The 12,740-nt window shown below is 33.9% G+C and overlaps 1 protein-coding gene across 3 annotated transcripts; it reads left to right on the top strand.

The window, feature by feature from the left end:
• The first annotated feature begins 653 nt into the window (after positions 1 to 653).
• LOC127120490 (probable amino-acid acetyltransferase NAGS2, chloroplastic) lies at positions 654 to 12,363 on the top strand. 3 transcript variants are annotated; one of them, XM_051050936.1, is made up of 11 exons: positions 670 to 857; positions 932 to 1,175; positions 4,100 to 4,187; positions 4,545 to 4,753; positions 4,856 to 5,007; positions 5,248 to 5,671; positions 5,981 to 6,078; positions 6,593 to 6,704; positions 6,811 to 6,970; positions 11,516 to 11,588; positions 11,974 to 12,363. In XM_051050936.1, exons 2-11 carry the CDS (start codon positions 999 to 1,001, stop codon positions 12,131 to 12,133), a joined length of 1,653 nt encoding a protein of 550 aa, XP_050906893.1. In that variant the 5' UTR covers positions 670 to 857; positions 932 to 998; the 3' UTR covers positions 12,134 to 12,363. The 3 variants fall into 3 exon arrangements, with proteins under 3 accessions (XP_050906892.1, XP_050906893.1, XP_050906891.1); XM_051050935.1 differs by having other exon boundaries at positions 654 to 1,175; XM_051050934.1 differs by lacking the exons at positions 670 to 857; positions 932 to 1,175 and adding an exon at positions 3,346 to 3,882.
• Positions 12,364 to 12,740: the final 377 nt, after the last annotated feature.

The raw sequence follows: 12,740 nt of genomic DNA, 5'->3' as shown, positions 1-12,740 counted from the left end.
TTAGGAGTGTTCATTGGTTTAGACAAATCTGAACAAAATCGGAATCCAAACCAAGCCATAGTATTTGGGTCGAATAGTTTCTTAGTTCATGCAAAAATCTAAACCAATGAAATCCGATTTTAATTGGTTTGGGCAACCGATATATAAATTTCAACCGACGAGTCCTTCTATCCGAACCAATCATAAACTTATATTAGCTATATCATTATTATCATAAAAACTAGTATAAGATATTCAACTTCAAGAAGATAAAGAATCAAACTCTATTTATTACGTTCACAACTTATATGGAAAAACGAAAAAAAATTAAGAATTTTATATTATTATGAAAAATTAGTTGATGCAAATTAGATATTTTTAAAAATTATCTTGTTTCTAATATATCTAATCAATCCAACCTAAATCAATCCATTATTTTTTGATTTGGTTCAATTTGAATTTTATAAAAAAAATATAAAAATCATAATTTTTTTTTATCATTAACATCGAATTCTTTCAAAATCAAACCTACCCCGGATCATACCTAAAGCCACGTAGGACTAAACACGAGTATGAATAGAATAGAATAAAACAAGTCGAGTAAGTAGACTCATTACATGCACTAGATTTTTTTGAATAAAAACAAAATGGTCTATTTTGTTTCATTCATTTCTTCAATTGTAGCATTCCAAACAGAACCGACTCTATCCAACGCTACCTTGTCGCCCCGTAATTCACACTTTGCCCCTTTCACTACCAAAATGCAATCATGCATTACTCTTACTTAAAAGAGAACCTTTATCTTTCTCTCTCTTGTTGAGTTAGAGAGTTAGATTAAGAAAGAAAGAAAACAGCATATGGCTGCTTGTACTTGGAAGGTACCTATAACTTTACCAAACTACTACCAAAGAGAAAATCAAACATTGTTTTCACATGATCCCATTTTCTGCAGTTTTGGTTCAAAACTGAGAAGTGAAAGTCTCAATAATTGTTGTCTTGTTGTAAAACAAAGCAAGTTTATGGTTAGAGGATGTGGGTGTGAAGATGATTATGGTGAGACAGAGGAAGACAAGTATTTCGTTAAGGTTCTTCGTGAATCGAAACCTTATTTGTCTATACACAGAGCTAGAGTTTTTGTTGTTCTCATTTCTGCTCAAATTGTTGCTGAAGCTGATTACTTCAACGCCATTCTCAAGGTACCATCACTCTCTCTCTCTCTCTCTAAACACAACACAACAACTTCTCTTGCGTTCTCTCATTGTCCCTTTACTACCACTTAGCTTTACCATTACTTCAAAGATTCCAATTGTTTGGGTAGTTAGGTGAGGAAATCAAATATAAAACCTAATATTCTATTTAGAGATTAATAATTTTTATAATGTCAATGTATTACAACCATTCATTCGTATTATTTTTTAAATAATTAAAATAAAAGTCAAATCTTTTATAATATTGTAATGCTGGTTAATGTTTATTAGAGTTCAAAATAATTTAAGTGTTTGAAAAATTAGATTATGTCAATTAAAATAATTGATTATAATATAGGAATGTGGGTGGAGATAAACAAATCTTTTTGAGAGAGATTTTAGTTTTAATTATTTAATTTTTGAATTGGAGAGAAACAAACATTTATCAATGATTCAACCAGACTATGATTGATTTTATAGAAAGATAAAAGAAAAAGACAAAGAAAGTGAGGGGACATATCAACTTTCTATTATTTGATACCACGTGAAAGTTTTTAGAATGGCCAAACCATGAATATGAATATGGTACTAAGTTTATACGAAAAAAAGACAATTTTAATTCTATTTAATATTAATATTAACCACTTATAATGTATTGTTGCTACGATTTATAAATACAAAATACACTTCAATGTTTATTTTAAAAAATTAATAAATATATTAAATTACTTACATTATTTTTCTTTTACTAAAAGTTATTAATTGTCTCAGCTTCTTGTGTAAGAGTTATTCACCTTTATCTTTTCTTTCTAAGGCAAAAATTAAGATAATATATTAATCAAATGAGAGAGAAACAAGGAGAATACGAGAATCAAAACCTTTGGATGAGCCAATATAAGGGAAATAATTCCATTTTCTGAGTGTTTCCAGTTCCTAGCATCAGGTTTATCCTCCAAAGGGATAATGCATTAACTAATGATAGTCATCAGATCAGGATACATTTGTATGAGGTTTTGAGGCAAGGGCTGGGTCTTGTTCAAAATAAAGCTATAAACCTTAACTTTCATATGATTATGAAATATGTTAGGAATGTTGTATCTAGTTACAAGAGGAGGACCACACAACTATCAAGCCAGAAATCATCATTACTACCATTTCCAATGAGCCAAAAGGGTTTCTTCATAGTTGTTGAGTTTTGACCCTTTGTACCAACCAAATAGAAGAAGATATGTTGTTCAAGATTGCTTGCGAGGGAGGAAGGGTTAATGGGAGAGTGTATTGAGCGATTAACCTTTGTTGTTTTGCAGGTGGACATAGAAGATCCTTGGGTATGGAACTTACATCCCTTTTCTTGTTGCATGATAAATAATGCTTATAAAAATTTGTTTGAAATTGACGACAACATAATCAAGTTAACTTCAAAATTTTGTGGTTGAAAACTGCGTCGTTTAAGGTATTTATTTTTGTCTGGCGGTTGTTTCTGAATCGTATTTTGACAAAGAACAATTTGGCTAGGCGGCGGATTCTTGCTACGAACGATGTGTGACGAATTTTGGTGTGGACGAAGATATAGATCATTTGTTTGTAAAATGTGATTTTTTTGATAGATTGTGACATATTATTTCTAATTGACTAGGGTAACATTTCAAGAAAAATTATTAGATCTTCTCTTATAGTCTAGTCTGGTGGGCTAGGTGGTTTTTCGAAAAATGTTGGATGACTTCTTAACACTATTTGGCATTCTGTGATTTGTATTATGGAAAGAACGAAACATTGTATTTTTCATGATAAAGTTGAACACTTACCTGCGTTATCTAAAAGGGTAAAGATTCAGTCATTTTTATGGTTGAAGTCGAAATATATTATTTTTTATTATGATTTCCAATTTTAGAGACTAAATCATTTAACTTGTTCAGATTTCTTTTTCAGAATTTTGTGATGTAGTTTCAGATTTTTTTTATCATCTTGTGTACATCTTGTGGTGGAATAACTTGTGTTAGTAGTGTATATATTTTCTCTTTTTGACCTTTCAAAAAATTTAAAATTAATAATAAAATAAAATAAAATATACTGATTAAAAAAAATGAAAAATTAGTAAAAGAAAACACACAATAATAATCACAATAATAATAATTTTAATACCTACCTTTCCCCTTTTACCATAAAAACAATAATAATTTTAAAAAATGAAAAAAACGTGGTAGGAACAAACAAATGTTAGCTATGTGGCCATGATGGAAGCAACAAAGTTTCAGAGCGGCGCGGCGGTGGCTAAACTTTTCGTCTCTGTAAACACATCCGCCGTTGTCGCCGTTAACTGACAGCCACCGTCCCAATGTCTCCTTCCATATCGCGTCTCTTCACCTCCCTTCCCAACTTCTCCGCTTCATCTTCTTCTTCTTCTTCTACTTCTCATCAATATTCACACTTCCACCCACAACTCAAACTCCAATTCAAACCTCTTTCACCAAAACCCTCATCTTTCACCACGCACTTCCATAGCCGAAAGCATCAAAAACTAACTCAACGCAATGCGTTTGACGAAGGACTTAACGGAAGCTTTGAAGAAGAGACTTTCAACTCCATGGAAGATAAACAATTCGTGCGTTCGTTTCGTGAAGCATGGCCTTACCTTTGGGTTTTTCGAGGAAGCACCTTTGTTGTCATCATCTCCGGTGAAATTGTCGCTAGTCCTTACTTTGATCCCATTCTCAAGGCATGCATGTCACAACACATCCATTGTTTTTATCTTCTTTCTTGTTACTTCAATTCGTGATTATCGTTTTTTAGGTTTAAATATGAGTTTTCTAGTTGTCATAAATATAGTAATACTTATTGCTTTTATTATCTGTAATTAATGTTTCAATTCTTGCAAATTTTAGAACTTTTTTACTTTCTGTTGGAATTAATAGCTGTGATGTTTCTGGGTGCAGGATATAGCTTTTCTTCATCACCTTGGAATTAGGTTTGTTCTTGTTCCTGGTACTCATGTGCAAATTGACAAGCTTTTGACAGAAAGAGGTTAGTCAGATTAATCACATGTTCGAGTTGAGTTATTTGGGCGTATCTACCGAACATAAACATTTCTGATTATGGAACAACTTAATGGCATATCTGTATTCATAAGCTCTTCATAATAGCTTATAGAAATCACTTGTATAAAATACTGCCTTTATTTTATCTTATGTTATAGGAATAGCTTATACATAAACACTTACATAATAAGCACCTATGCTATAAATGCGTAATTAAGCTGTTTATTCACTAGAGGGTCAAGCGAGTTGTTTAACTATGCTGAAAAGTGAAAAATAAGTTCTTTTTATTCTTAACACTGTTACTTGCGAAACCTCGGGATTGACTATGTTATTGTATTTATAGGGAGCAAGCCTAAGTATTTTGGTAGATATAGAATAACTGATGATCCATCTCTAGAAGCTGCAATGGAAGCGGCAGGAGGAATAAGATTGATGATGGAAGCTAAACTTTCACCTGGACCTTCCATATGTAATATTCGTAGACATGGTGATAATAGTCGATGGCATGATGTTGGTGTCAGTGTTGCAAGTGGTAACTTTCTTGCAGCCAAGGTTTGAATTTTGTGATTCATTCATTGAGCTTAAACTCTTGTAAAATTGTCTCTTTTTTATCATCACTGTGTTAGAGCATGTTGTTATTTTGGTTTTTGACAGAGAAGAGGGGTTGTTGATGGAATCGATTATGGGTCAACTGGAGAAGTTAAAAAAGTAGACGTAACTCGCATGCGTGAGAGACTTGATGGTGGTTGTATAGTTATTTTAACCAACTTGGGCTACTCCAGCTCTGGAGAAGTTTTGAATTGCAAGTATGGTTTTGTTAGCTTCTAATCATTACTTTCTAGTTTCTACATCATAGTATAGCTTATTGCATGAATGATGCTATCATAGCATTTTTGTAGTTTGCGATCAATCATATCTTGTGAGCTATACTTATGAATAGATCTGAAAAGACACTCTCTTGAGATTATGATACAAGTAAAAGCACCAAAGAACTACACTTATGCTTGAATCCTTGATATTGATATTTGTATTTGTGTTTTCTCCAGCACCTATGAAGTAGCAACAGCTTGTGCCTTGGCTATAGGAGCAGACAAGTTAATATGCGTCATAGATGGCCCAATACTTGATGAAAATGAACGCCTTATTCGTTTCTTGCCTCTTGAAGAAGCAGACATGTTAATTCGTAAACGGGCTAAGCAAAGTGAAACAGCTGCTACCTATGTCAAAGCTGTAGACGAAGAAGGTTTTAATCATGTTGAGCATAACAATTTTAATGGGACAGTCAAATCTCCACCTAATGGAGAGCACATTACAGAATGGCATAAAGCATTTTTCCATAATGGTGTTGGTTTTGAGAATGGAGATGGCTTAGGGAATAGCGAGCAAGGCTTTGCTATTGGAGGTCAAGAAAGGCTAAGTCGAATGAACGGTTACTTGTCAGAATTGGCTGCTGCAGCTTTTGTTTGCAGAGTGAGTCCATGATTTAGCTTTTAATTTTCTTGTCAAGTGCTCTAGTTGTGCTTATTTAAGTCTACGTTGGTACATATGCATTTATAAGAACCAAAGTATTTTCAAAATCATGATCAGTCAGACCAATAATATGTGTGTGCGCGCGTGTTGTACATCTATATCAGTTACTGCAGCATATCTTCATTATCTTGAGCTTTAACTCATTTCAAATACTTCCACTGTACAGTGGGTGGTTCAGATTAACTTTTAATTTCAATTGATGCATGTTTCTCTAGTATCTTGCTAATAATACCATCTGCCATTTATCAGGGTGGGGTTCAAAGAGTTCACTTGTTGGATGGCACTATTAGTGGAGTTTTACTGTTGGAATTGTTTAAAAGGGATGGAATGGGAACTATGGTGGCAAGGTAAGCAATCTTTGCAGTGTCTCTGGACCAAGTTTTTATGCTTGTAAGTTATTTTGTACAAGTATTAGTAACTAATTGGCAAGATAAATAGGTGGTAAGCTGATAACTACACTGTCTTTATTTCTCTAAGGATGGAAATATGCGAGTTGGATCGGAACTCTATTTGTGAGCATTCCCCCGTTTTCTATACGAAACTATTTAGTTACAAAAAAGATTGAAGGGTTAGTTGAGAATTGAAACTTGAGATGATGGTTCATATTAGTCTTAAAGAGTACATGCATGCTACAAGTGCAGCTTGTTATAACTCATAATAGACATGCTACCACTACAAAATTCAATTTATACCAAAACCTACAATATTCATTTCCTACATACCTAGAAGTTTAAAAAAATATTGTCTACATCAGATTGTTCATGGCGCTGTCTTTGATCAACCTTTTCTTTCATTCTTTCCTAAGGAAATCTCATCACTGATCCTTGATTTCATCTCTTATCCTTCAATTAAATTTTGCAGTGACCTTTACGAAGGCACTCGAATGGCACAGAAAAAAGATCTTTCTGGAATAAAACAAATTATGCAGCCTTTGGCGGCATCTGGCATACTGGTTAAGCGGACTGACGAAGAGGTTTGCTTAATTATGTATCTACTCTGTGTCTGTTGTAGATAACATAGCTTACATAGCGTGGTAATTCGGCTACACATTTCTCATTTTTATCATTCTCTGTTTATAGCTGCTCCAAGCATTGGATAATTTCGTTGTTGTGGAAAGAGAAGGTCAAATAATTGCCTGTGGTGGCCTTTTCCCTTACTTTGAGGAGAAATGTGCAGAGGTTGCTGCTATTGCAGTATCTCCTGATTGTCGTGGCCAAGGACAAGGAGACAAATTGCTTGGTATGTTATTGCTTTTGTGCTTGAAAATTCTTGTGGATGATGGATGGTTACTACAGACCAATAATTTGTGCTATGTAATGTGACGTTGTTGGTATTTTTTGTTGTTTATGCATACTAGAACAATGTTAATCAGCTTCAAACCATGTCTGTTACTAAAGAGTTTTTTATTTTATTTTTATAAAGAGCTACAAAAGAGTTTTGACATTGTAGAAAAATGAAGACCAAATTGTATTAACCTGAATTAGTATTGGAAAAAATAGGTAAAAATTGTTATATATTATTCGTCACCCTTAGGCTGATTTATATAGTGAGGATACAATTATTACAATTGATTTTCTCCTTAACGGAGAATAAAGAAAAATAAAGGTAGTATTAAAGACAATAATAAAACCGAAAATAATATATTTTCCAACACCCCCCTCAAGTTGGTGCATAGATATCTATCATGCCCAACTTGTCTATCAAATACTCAAAAGTAGGTCTTGTCAAACTTTTGGTCAGGATATCCGCAGTTTGTTGACTTGAAGTCACAAAGGGTAGACATATGATTCCCGCATCTAACTTCTCCTTTATGAAGTGTCGATCAATCTCGATATGCTTGGTTCTGTCATGTTGAACTGGATTATGAGTTATGCTAATAGCAACTTTACTATCAGAGTACAATTTCAATGGAAGCTCAATTTTCATCTTAAGTTCTTCTAGGACTCTAAGGATCCATAATCCTTCACAAATACCTTGAGACTTAGCTCTAAACTCGGCCTCTGCACTACTCCTTGCTACAACTCCTTGTTTCTTGCTCCTCCATGTCACAAGATTACCCCAAACATAGGTACAATATCCAGAGGTTGATCTTCTATCTGTGACTGAACTTGCCCAATCGGCATCGGTGAAGATAAACACATTTCTTTCACTAGTCTTCTTAAAAAATAATCCTTTTTCAGGATTTCCCTTCAAATATCTCAGTATCCTATAGATTGCCTCAAGATGTTCCTCGAAAGGAGAATGCATAAACTGACTCACTACACTAACTGAGAAAGCAATATCAGGTCGGGTGTGTGACAAATAAATCAGTTTCCCAACCAATCTCTGATATCTCCCAGTATCAACATAAACATTACCTTCTCCCCAAAGTTTAGCACTAGGATCCATAGGGGTATCTGCAGGACGACATCCACTCATTCCTGTTTCTTTCAACAAGTCTATAATGTATTTCTGTTGTGAAACCACAATACTATTTTTTGACCGAGCAACCTCCATACCTAGAAAATATCTCATGAATCCCAGGTCCTTGATTTCAAAGTCTACTGCCAATTTCTCTTTTACTCTTGTCATTTCCACTGTATCGTCTCCAGTAAGGACAATATCATCAACATAAACAATCAGGACAACAACTTTTCTATCGTGGGAGAATTTTGTGAACATGGTGTGATCAACCCGTCCTTGGATGTACCCTTGTTTCTTCATGGACTGAGTGAATTTTTCAAATCAAGCTCTAGGGGACTGCTTTAATCCATACAAAGACTTATTTAGTTTGCACACATTTGATCCAAATTTGTTTTCAAAGCCAGGAGGAATGTCCATATATACTTCTTCTAGATCGTCATTAAGAAATGCATTCTTAACATCTAACTGATGCAAAAGCCAATCCATGTTAGCAGTAAGAGACAAAAGAATTCTAACAGTGTTCAATTTTGCAACATGAGCAAATGTCTCTGAGTAATCTATACCATAGGTCTGAGTAAAGCCTTTAGCCACCAAGCGAGCCTTGTACCTTTCAATTGATCCATTTGAACTATACTTCACAGTAAACACCCATTTGCATCCAATTGTCTTCTTGCCATCTGGTAGTGACGTAACACTCCAAGTTTTGTTCTTTTCAAGAGCTTTCATCTCCTCAAGTACAACTTCCCTCCACTTTTGAATTTCTAGAGCAACCTGTACACTTTTTGGAATTTTTACCCTAGACAATTTTGAAGTGAAGGCAGACATAGATGAAGACAAATTTGAATATGATATAAAATTGGACATGGGATGTTTAGTGCAAGACTGACAGGTTTTCTAATGGCAACATAATCATCTATATCAGGATACAAAATACGACTCTCAGAAACAGAGATAGACTTACCTTTTCTTATATTAGGAAATTGATCATTCCCCGGTTCAGATTCCTGGCAGTGTTGAGATGTGGACTGGTCCTTTCCTTTATGGTGTTTTTTCACAAAAATCTTTCCTTTCTAAGTCCTGTTTCCTAATTCAAATTTGTTTTGTTGAAGTGACTCATTATTTTGTGGCATTTCAATTAGATCATCATTATCATCGTTTTCAGGATTCTCATCGTTTTTTACAAGAGAAAATGTAGGCTCGGATTCATAAGGTTCCTTACTCATAATATGAGTAGGATCAAATAAAGAATCATGACCATTTTCTGTTGGTGCAGGTGTAAAAATCTCAGAATTTTGTGATAATGACAAAGATAAGTTATTTAAAAAACTCATGTCCTCAATTTAAAACAAGTCTTCGTTTATCTTCCCCCCTTGAAGATGAGTGTCATAAAAGAAAGGTTTATTTTCAAAGAATGTAACATCCATAGTGACAAACATTTTCTTATTTTATGGATCAAAACATTTATATCCTTTTTGGGTTGGGGAGTATCCAACAAAGACACATTTTATAGCATGTGGCTCAAGTTTTCCAACATTTTTATGTTCATGAACAAAGGTTGTGCAACCAAAGATTTTTAAAGTCAAATCAGTTAAAACACGAGTACTAGGAAAACATTCTTTGAAGACATTAATAGGAGTTTGAAAATTGAGAATTTTGGAGGGCATTCTATTAATTAAATACGCAGCTGTTAAAACAGCTTCGTCCCACAAATAATTTGGTACTTTATTTGAAAAAAGTAGAACTCTAGCAACCTCTAGTAAATGTCTATTTTTCCTTTCGGCCACTCCATTTTGTTGAGGAGTATTAAGACATGAACTTTGATGTACAATCCCATTTTTTAGAAAAAAATCACCCAGGATAGTGTTAAAATATTCTTTGCCATTATCACTTCTAAAGACTTGGATATTTGTTTGAAATTGGTTCTGCACCATTGAAAAAAAATTCTTTATAGCCTAACAAACATCTGATTTCCCCTTTAACAAGTACACCCAACATACTCTTGTATGGTCATCTATAAATGTGATAAACCATTTTTTTTTGAGAGAGAGTGTACTTATACGGTTAGGGCCCCAAACATCACTGTGAATAATAGAAAAAGGTTTTGATGGTTTATATGACTGTATTGAAAACTGGGAACGGTGTTTTGCAAACTCACATGCTTCACATTTAAATGAAGAAATTTTTTTATTGTGAAATATCTTAGGAAACAAGTGTTTTAAGTAACGAGTTACTAGGATAAATGTCATACCATAATGTTGTCATCTTTATTATTCAAAACAGAAAAAGACTCAAAGCTGGAACTTATTGTTTTTGAAGGTAGTTGTGATGCAGATCCAATGTCAAGGTAGTAGAGTCCTCCACTCTCCTTAGTACTGTCAATCATCTTCCCCGAGTTCAAATCCTGAAAGACACAGTGAGATCGGAAAAAATTAGTTTGACAATTTATATCTTGGGCTAATTTATTGACGGACATTAAATTACAAGATAAATTTGGAAACTGAGACGGTGGAGGTTGCTGCCCTTGATCAGAATTACTAGTCTGAAATGCACAACCACTTTTCTTTTTCCAATTAGGAGGTTTGTCTTTAAGCTTCCAACAAGTTTCACGTGTATGTCATTCGCGTTTGCAGTGATCACACCAAGGAACTTTGTCTGATCTTCTTCCATCGTCAAGGTTCCTAGTTCGTACGCCGTTTCCGCGGCCGACGCCCGATTCAGGTTGCGGTTGTTCGCCATGGTTGGATCCAGTGTAGGCCTATGATAGGGAAGGCCACCTGTTGTTGTTATTCGTCATAGAAGGCTAAACGGGTATGTGAATCGGGTCGGGTAAGAAAACGGATCGAACAAAAATATGTTGAGGAAAACTTTATGGTAATCCCTAACCCAACAAAAATAGGTTGAAGAAAACCTAATCCAGTGCTCTGATACCATATTGGAAAAAATAGGTAAAAACTGTTATATATTATTCGTCAGCCTTAGGCTGGTTTATATATTAAGGATACAATTATTACAATTGATTTTCTCCTTAATAGAGAATAAAGAAAAATAAAGGTAATATTAAAGGCAATAATAAAATCGGAAATAATATATTTTTCAACAATTAGGATTAAGAAAGGATCCATGATTAATTCATAAGTACCCTTTGCCATAAAAGTACCCGAATAATTGTACTTTTAATAGAAGCAACTATGTATAGTGAACTCGTAATGAAAACATTTTTTTGTGTTAGAAAGTTTCAACATGTTTATGTTTGAAGAAGATATTGTGGCAGGCTTAAGCTTTAGATATTATTGAAAAGATGTATAATTTTAATCATGAAACGCCCTTGCATCTGTTCCTGCCTGCCACGTGTTTTTAAATATAATGATGAAATATTTGCAGATTATATGGAGAAGAAAGCAGCATTTCTTGGATTGAATAAGCTTTTCCTACTTACAACCCGCACAGCAGATTGGTAAGTGACTTCTCCTAACCCATGTCATTTAAGCCTTATACGCAATCAGTATCATTTTTCACTTTTAGTGGCCTTTTGTTACTGCATATTTGGCCTGTCTGTGTTTTTCTTCTACCATTTATAGGAGGTAAGTTGTCCTCAACTGTAAAAAGTAGTTTTCATTGAATAAAATGCACATTTAAGTGTGGTGGATTTCAAAGTTGCTACTTTCATATACATTGAGTTTTCAAGTCAAATTAGTATTCTTAATGAAGGATATATTTAAAACTTAGAAATAAATATATCTGGTAATTTGAAATGAAACGTATAAGTTTTCTTTTTAATTGCTGCTCTATAATATTCATAATTGCATTTCTAAACAAAAGGATTTCCAACTTTTTGACAGGTTTGTGAGGCGTGGATTTTCAGAGTGTTCAATTGATTATATTCCTGAAAAGAAGAAGAAAACAATCAACCTGTCACGCAATTCCAAGTATTATATGAAGGAGCTTCTACCAAATAAGAGTGGTATTACAATTGGTGGAAACAAATTTGCTTCAAATTAGCATGATCTTCCTGCTACAAGGATGGAAGAATGGGCTCTTATGTAAACTATTGATCAGGTAATAATGTGGTAGCTGGAATCTGTATTTTTTTTACCAGGTACTCCACAAGTAGCATTAGCATTTGTATTGTAAATCTATCTATTGTCAGTATGTAACTTTCTACTATTTGACTGGTCATTCACTTCTGTTGCTTACCATTCAAATAATTAGTATATCCACCTGACAATGAATTTTTGAGTCTTATTCCAAATTTATTTGACAAAAAAAGTATGTGAAAGAAATCTGCATTTGAAGTTTTGTGAATTAAACATGCATAATTTGAGGGATCCAAAGACAAAGACCACTTTTTCATGCACTACCTTACCTTACGGTTCAGCAGCTGTGGTTTACAACTATACTGGAAGCTCATGCCCCTCACCAAATTACACTCAAATGTCTTAAAGAAAAGGATAAATAAGCAACTCAACTGTTTTGCATCACTTCAACACTAGAAAAATCGAAAGAATTAAGCGGTTTTCAATTTTCAACAATGAGAAGTTTGACACGATTTTTGCTTATGAATTGTAAATCTGCTTACTTATTATATCTTTTGACTAAGTAATCACTA

This window comes from Lathyrus oleraceus, chromosome 2 (genome assembly GCF_024323335.1).
Source record: "Lathyrus oleraceus cultivar Zhongwan6 chromosome 2, CAAS_Psat_ZW6_1.0, whole genome shotgun sequence".
NCBI classification, from domain to species: Eukaryota; Viridiplantae; Streptophyta; class Magnoliopsida; order Fabales; family Fabaceae; genus Lathyrus; species Lathyrus oleraceus.
This window is presented reverse-complemented; position numbering and strand designations above follow the sequence as displayed.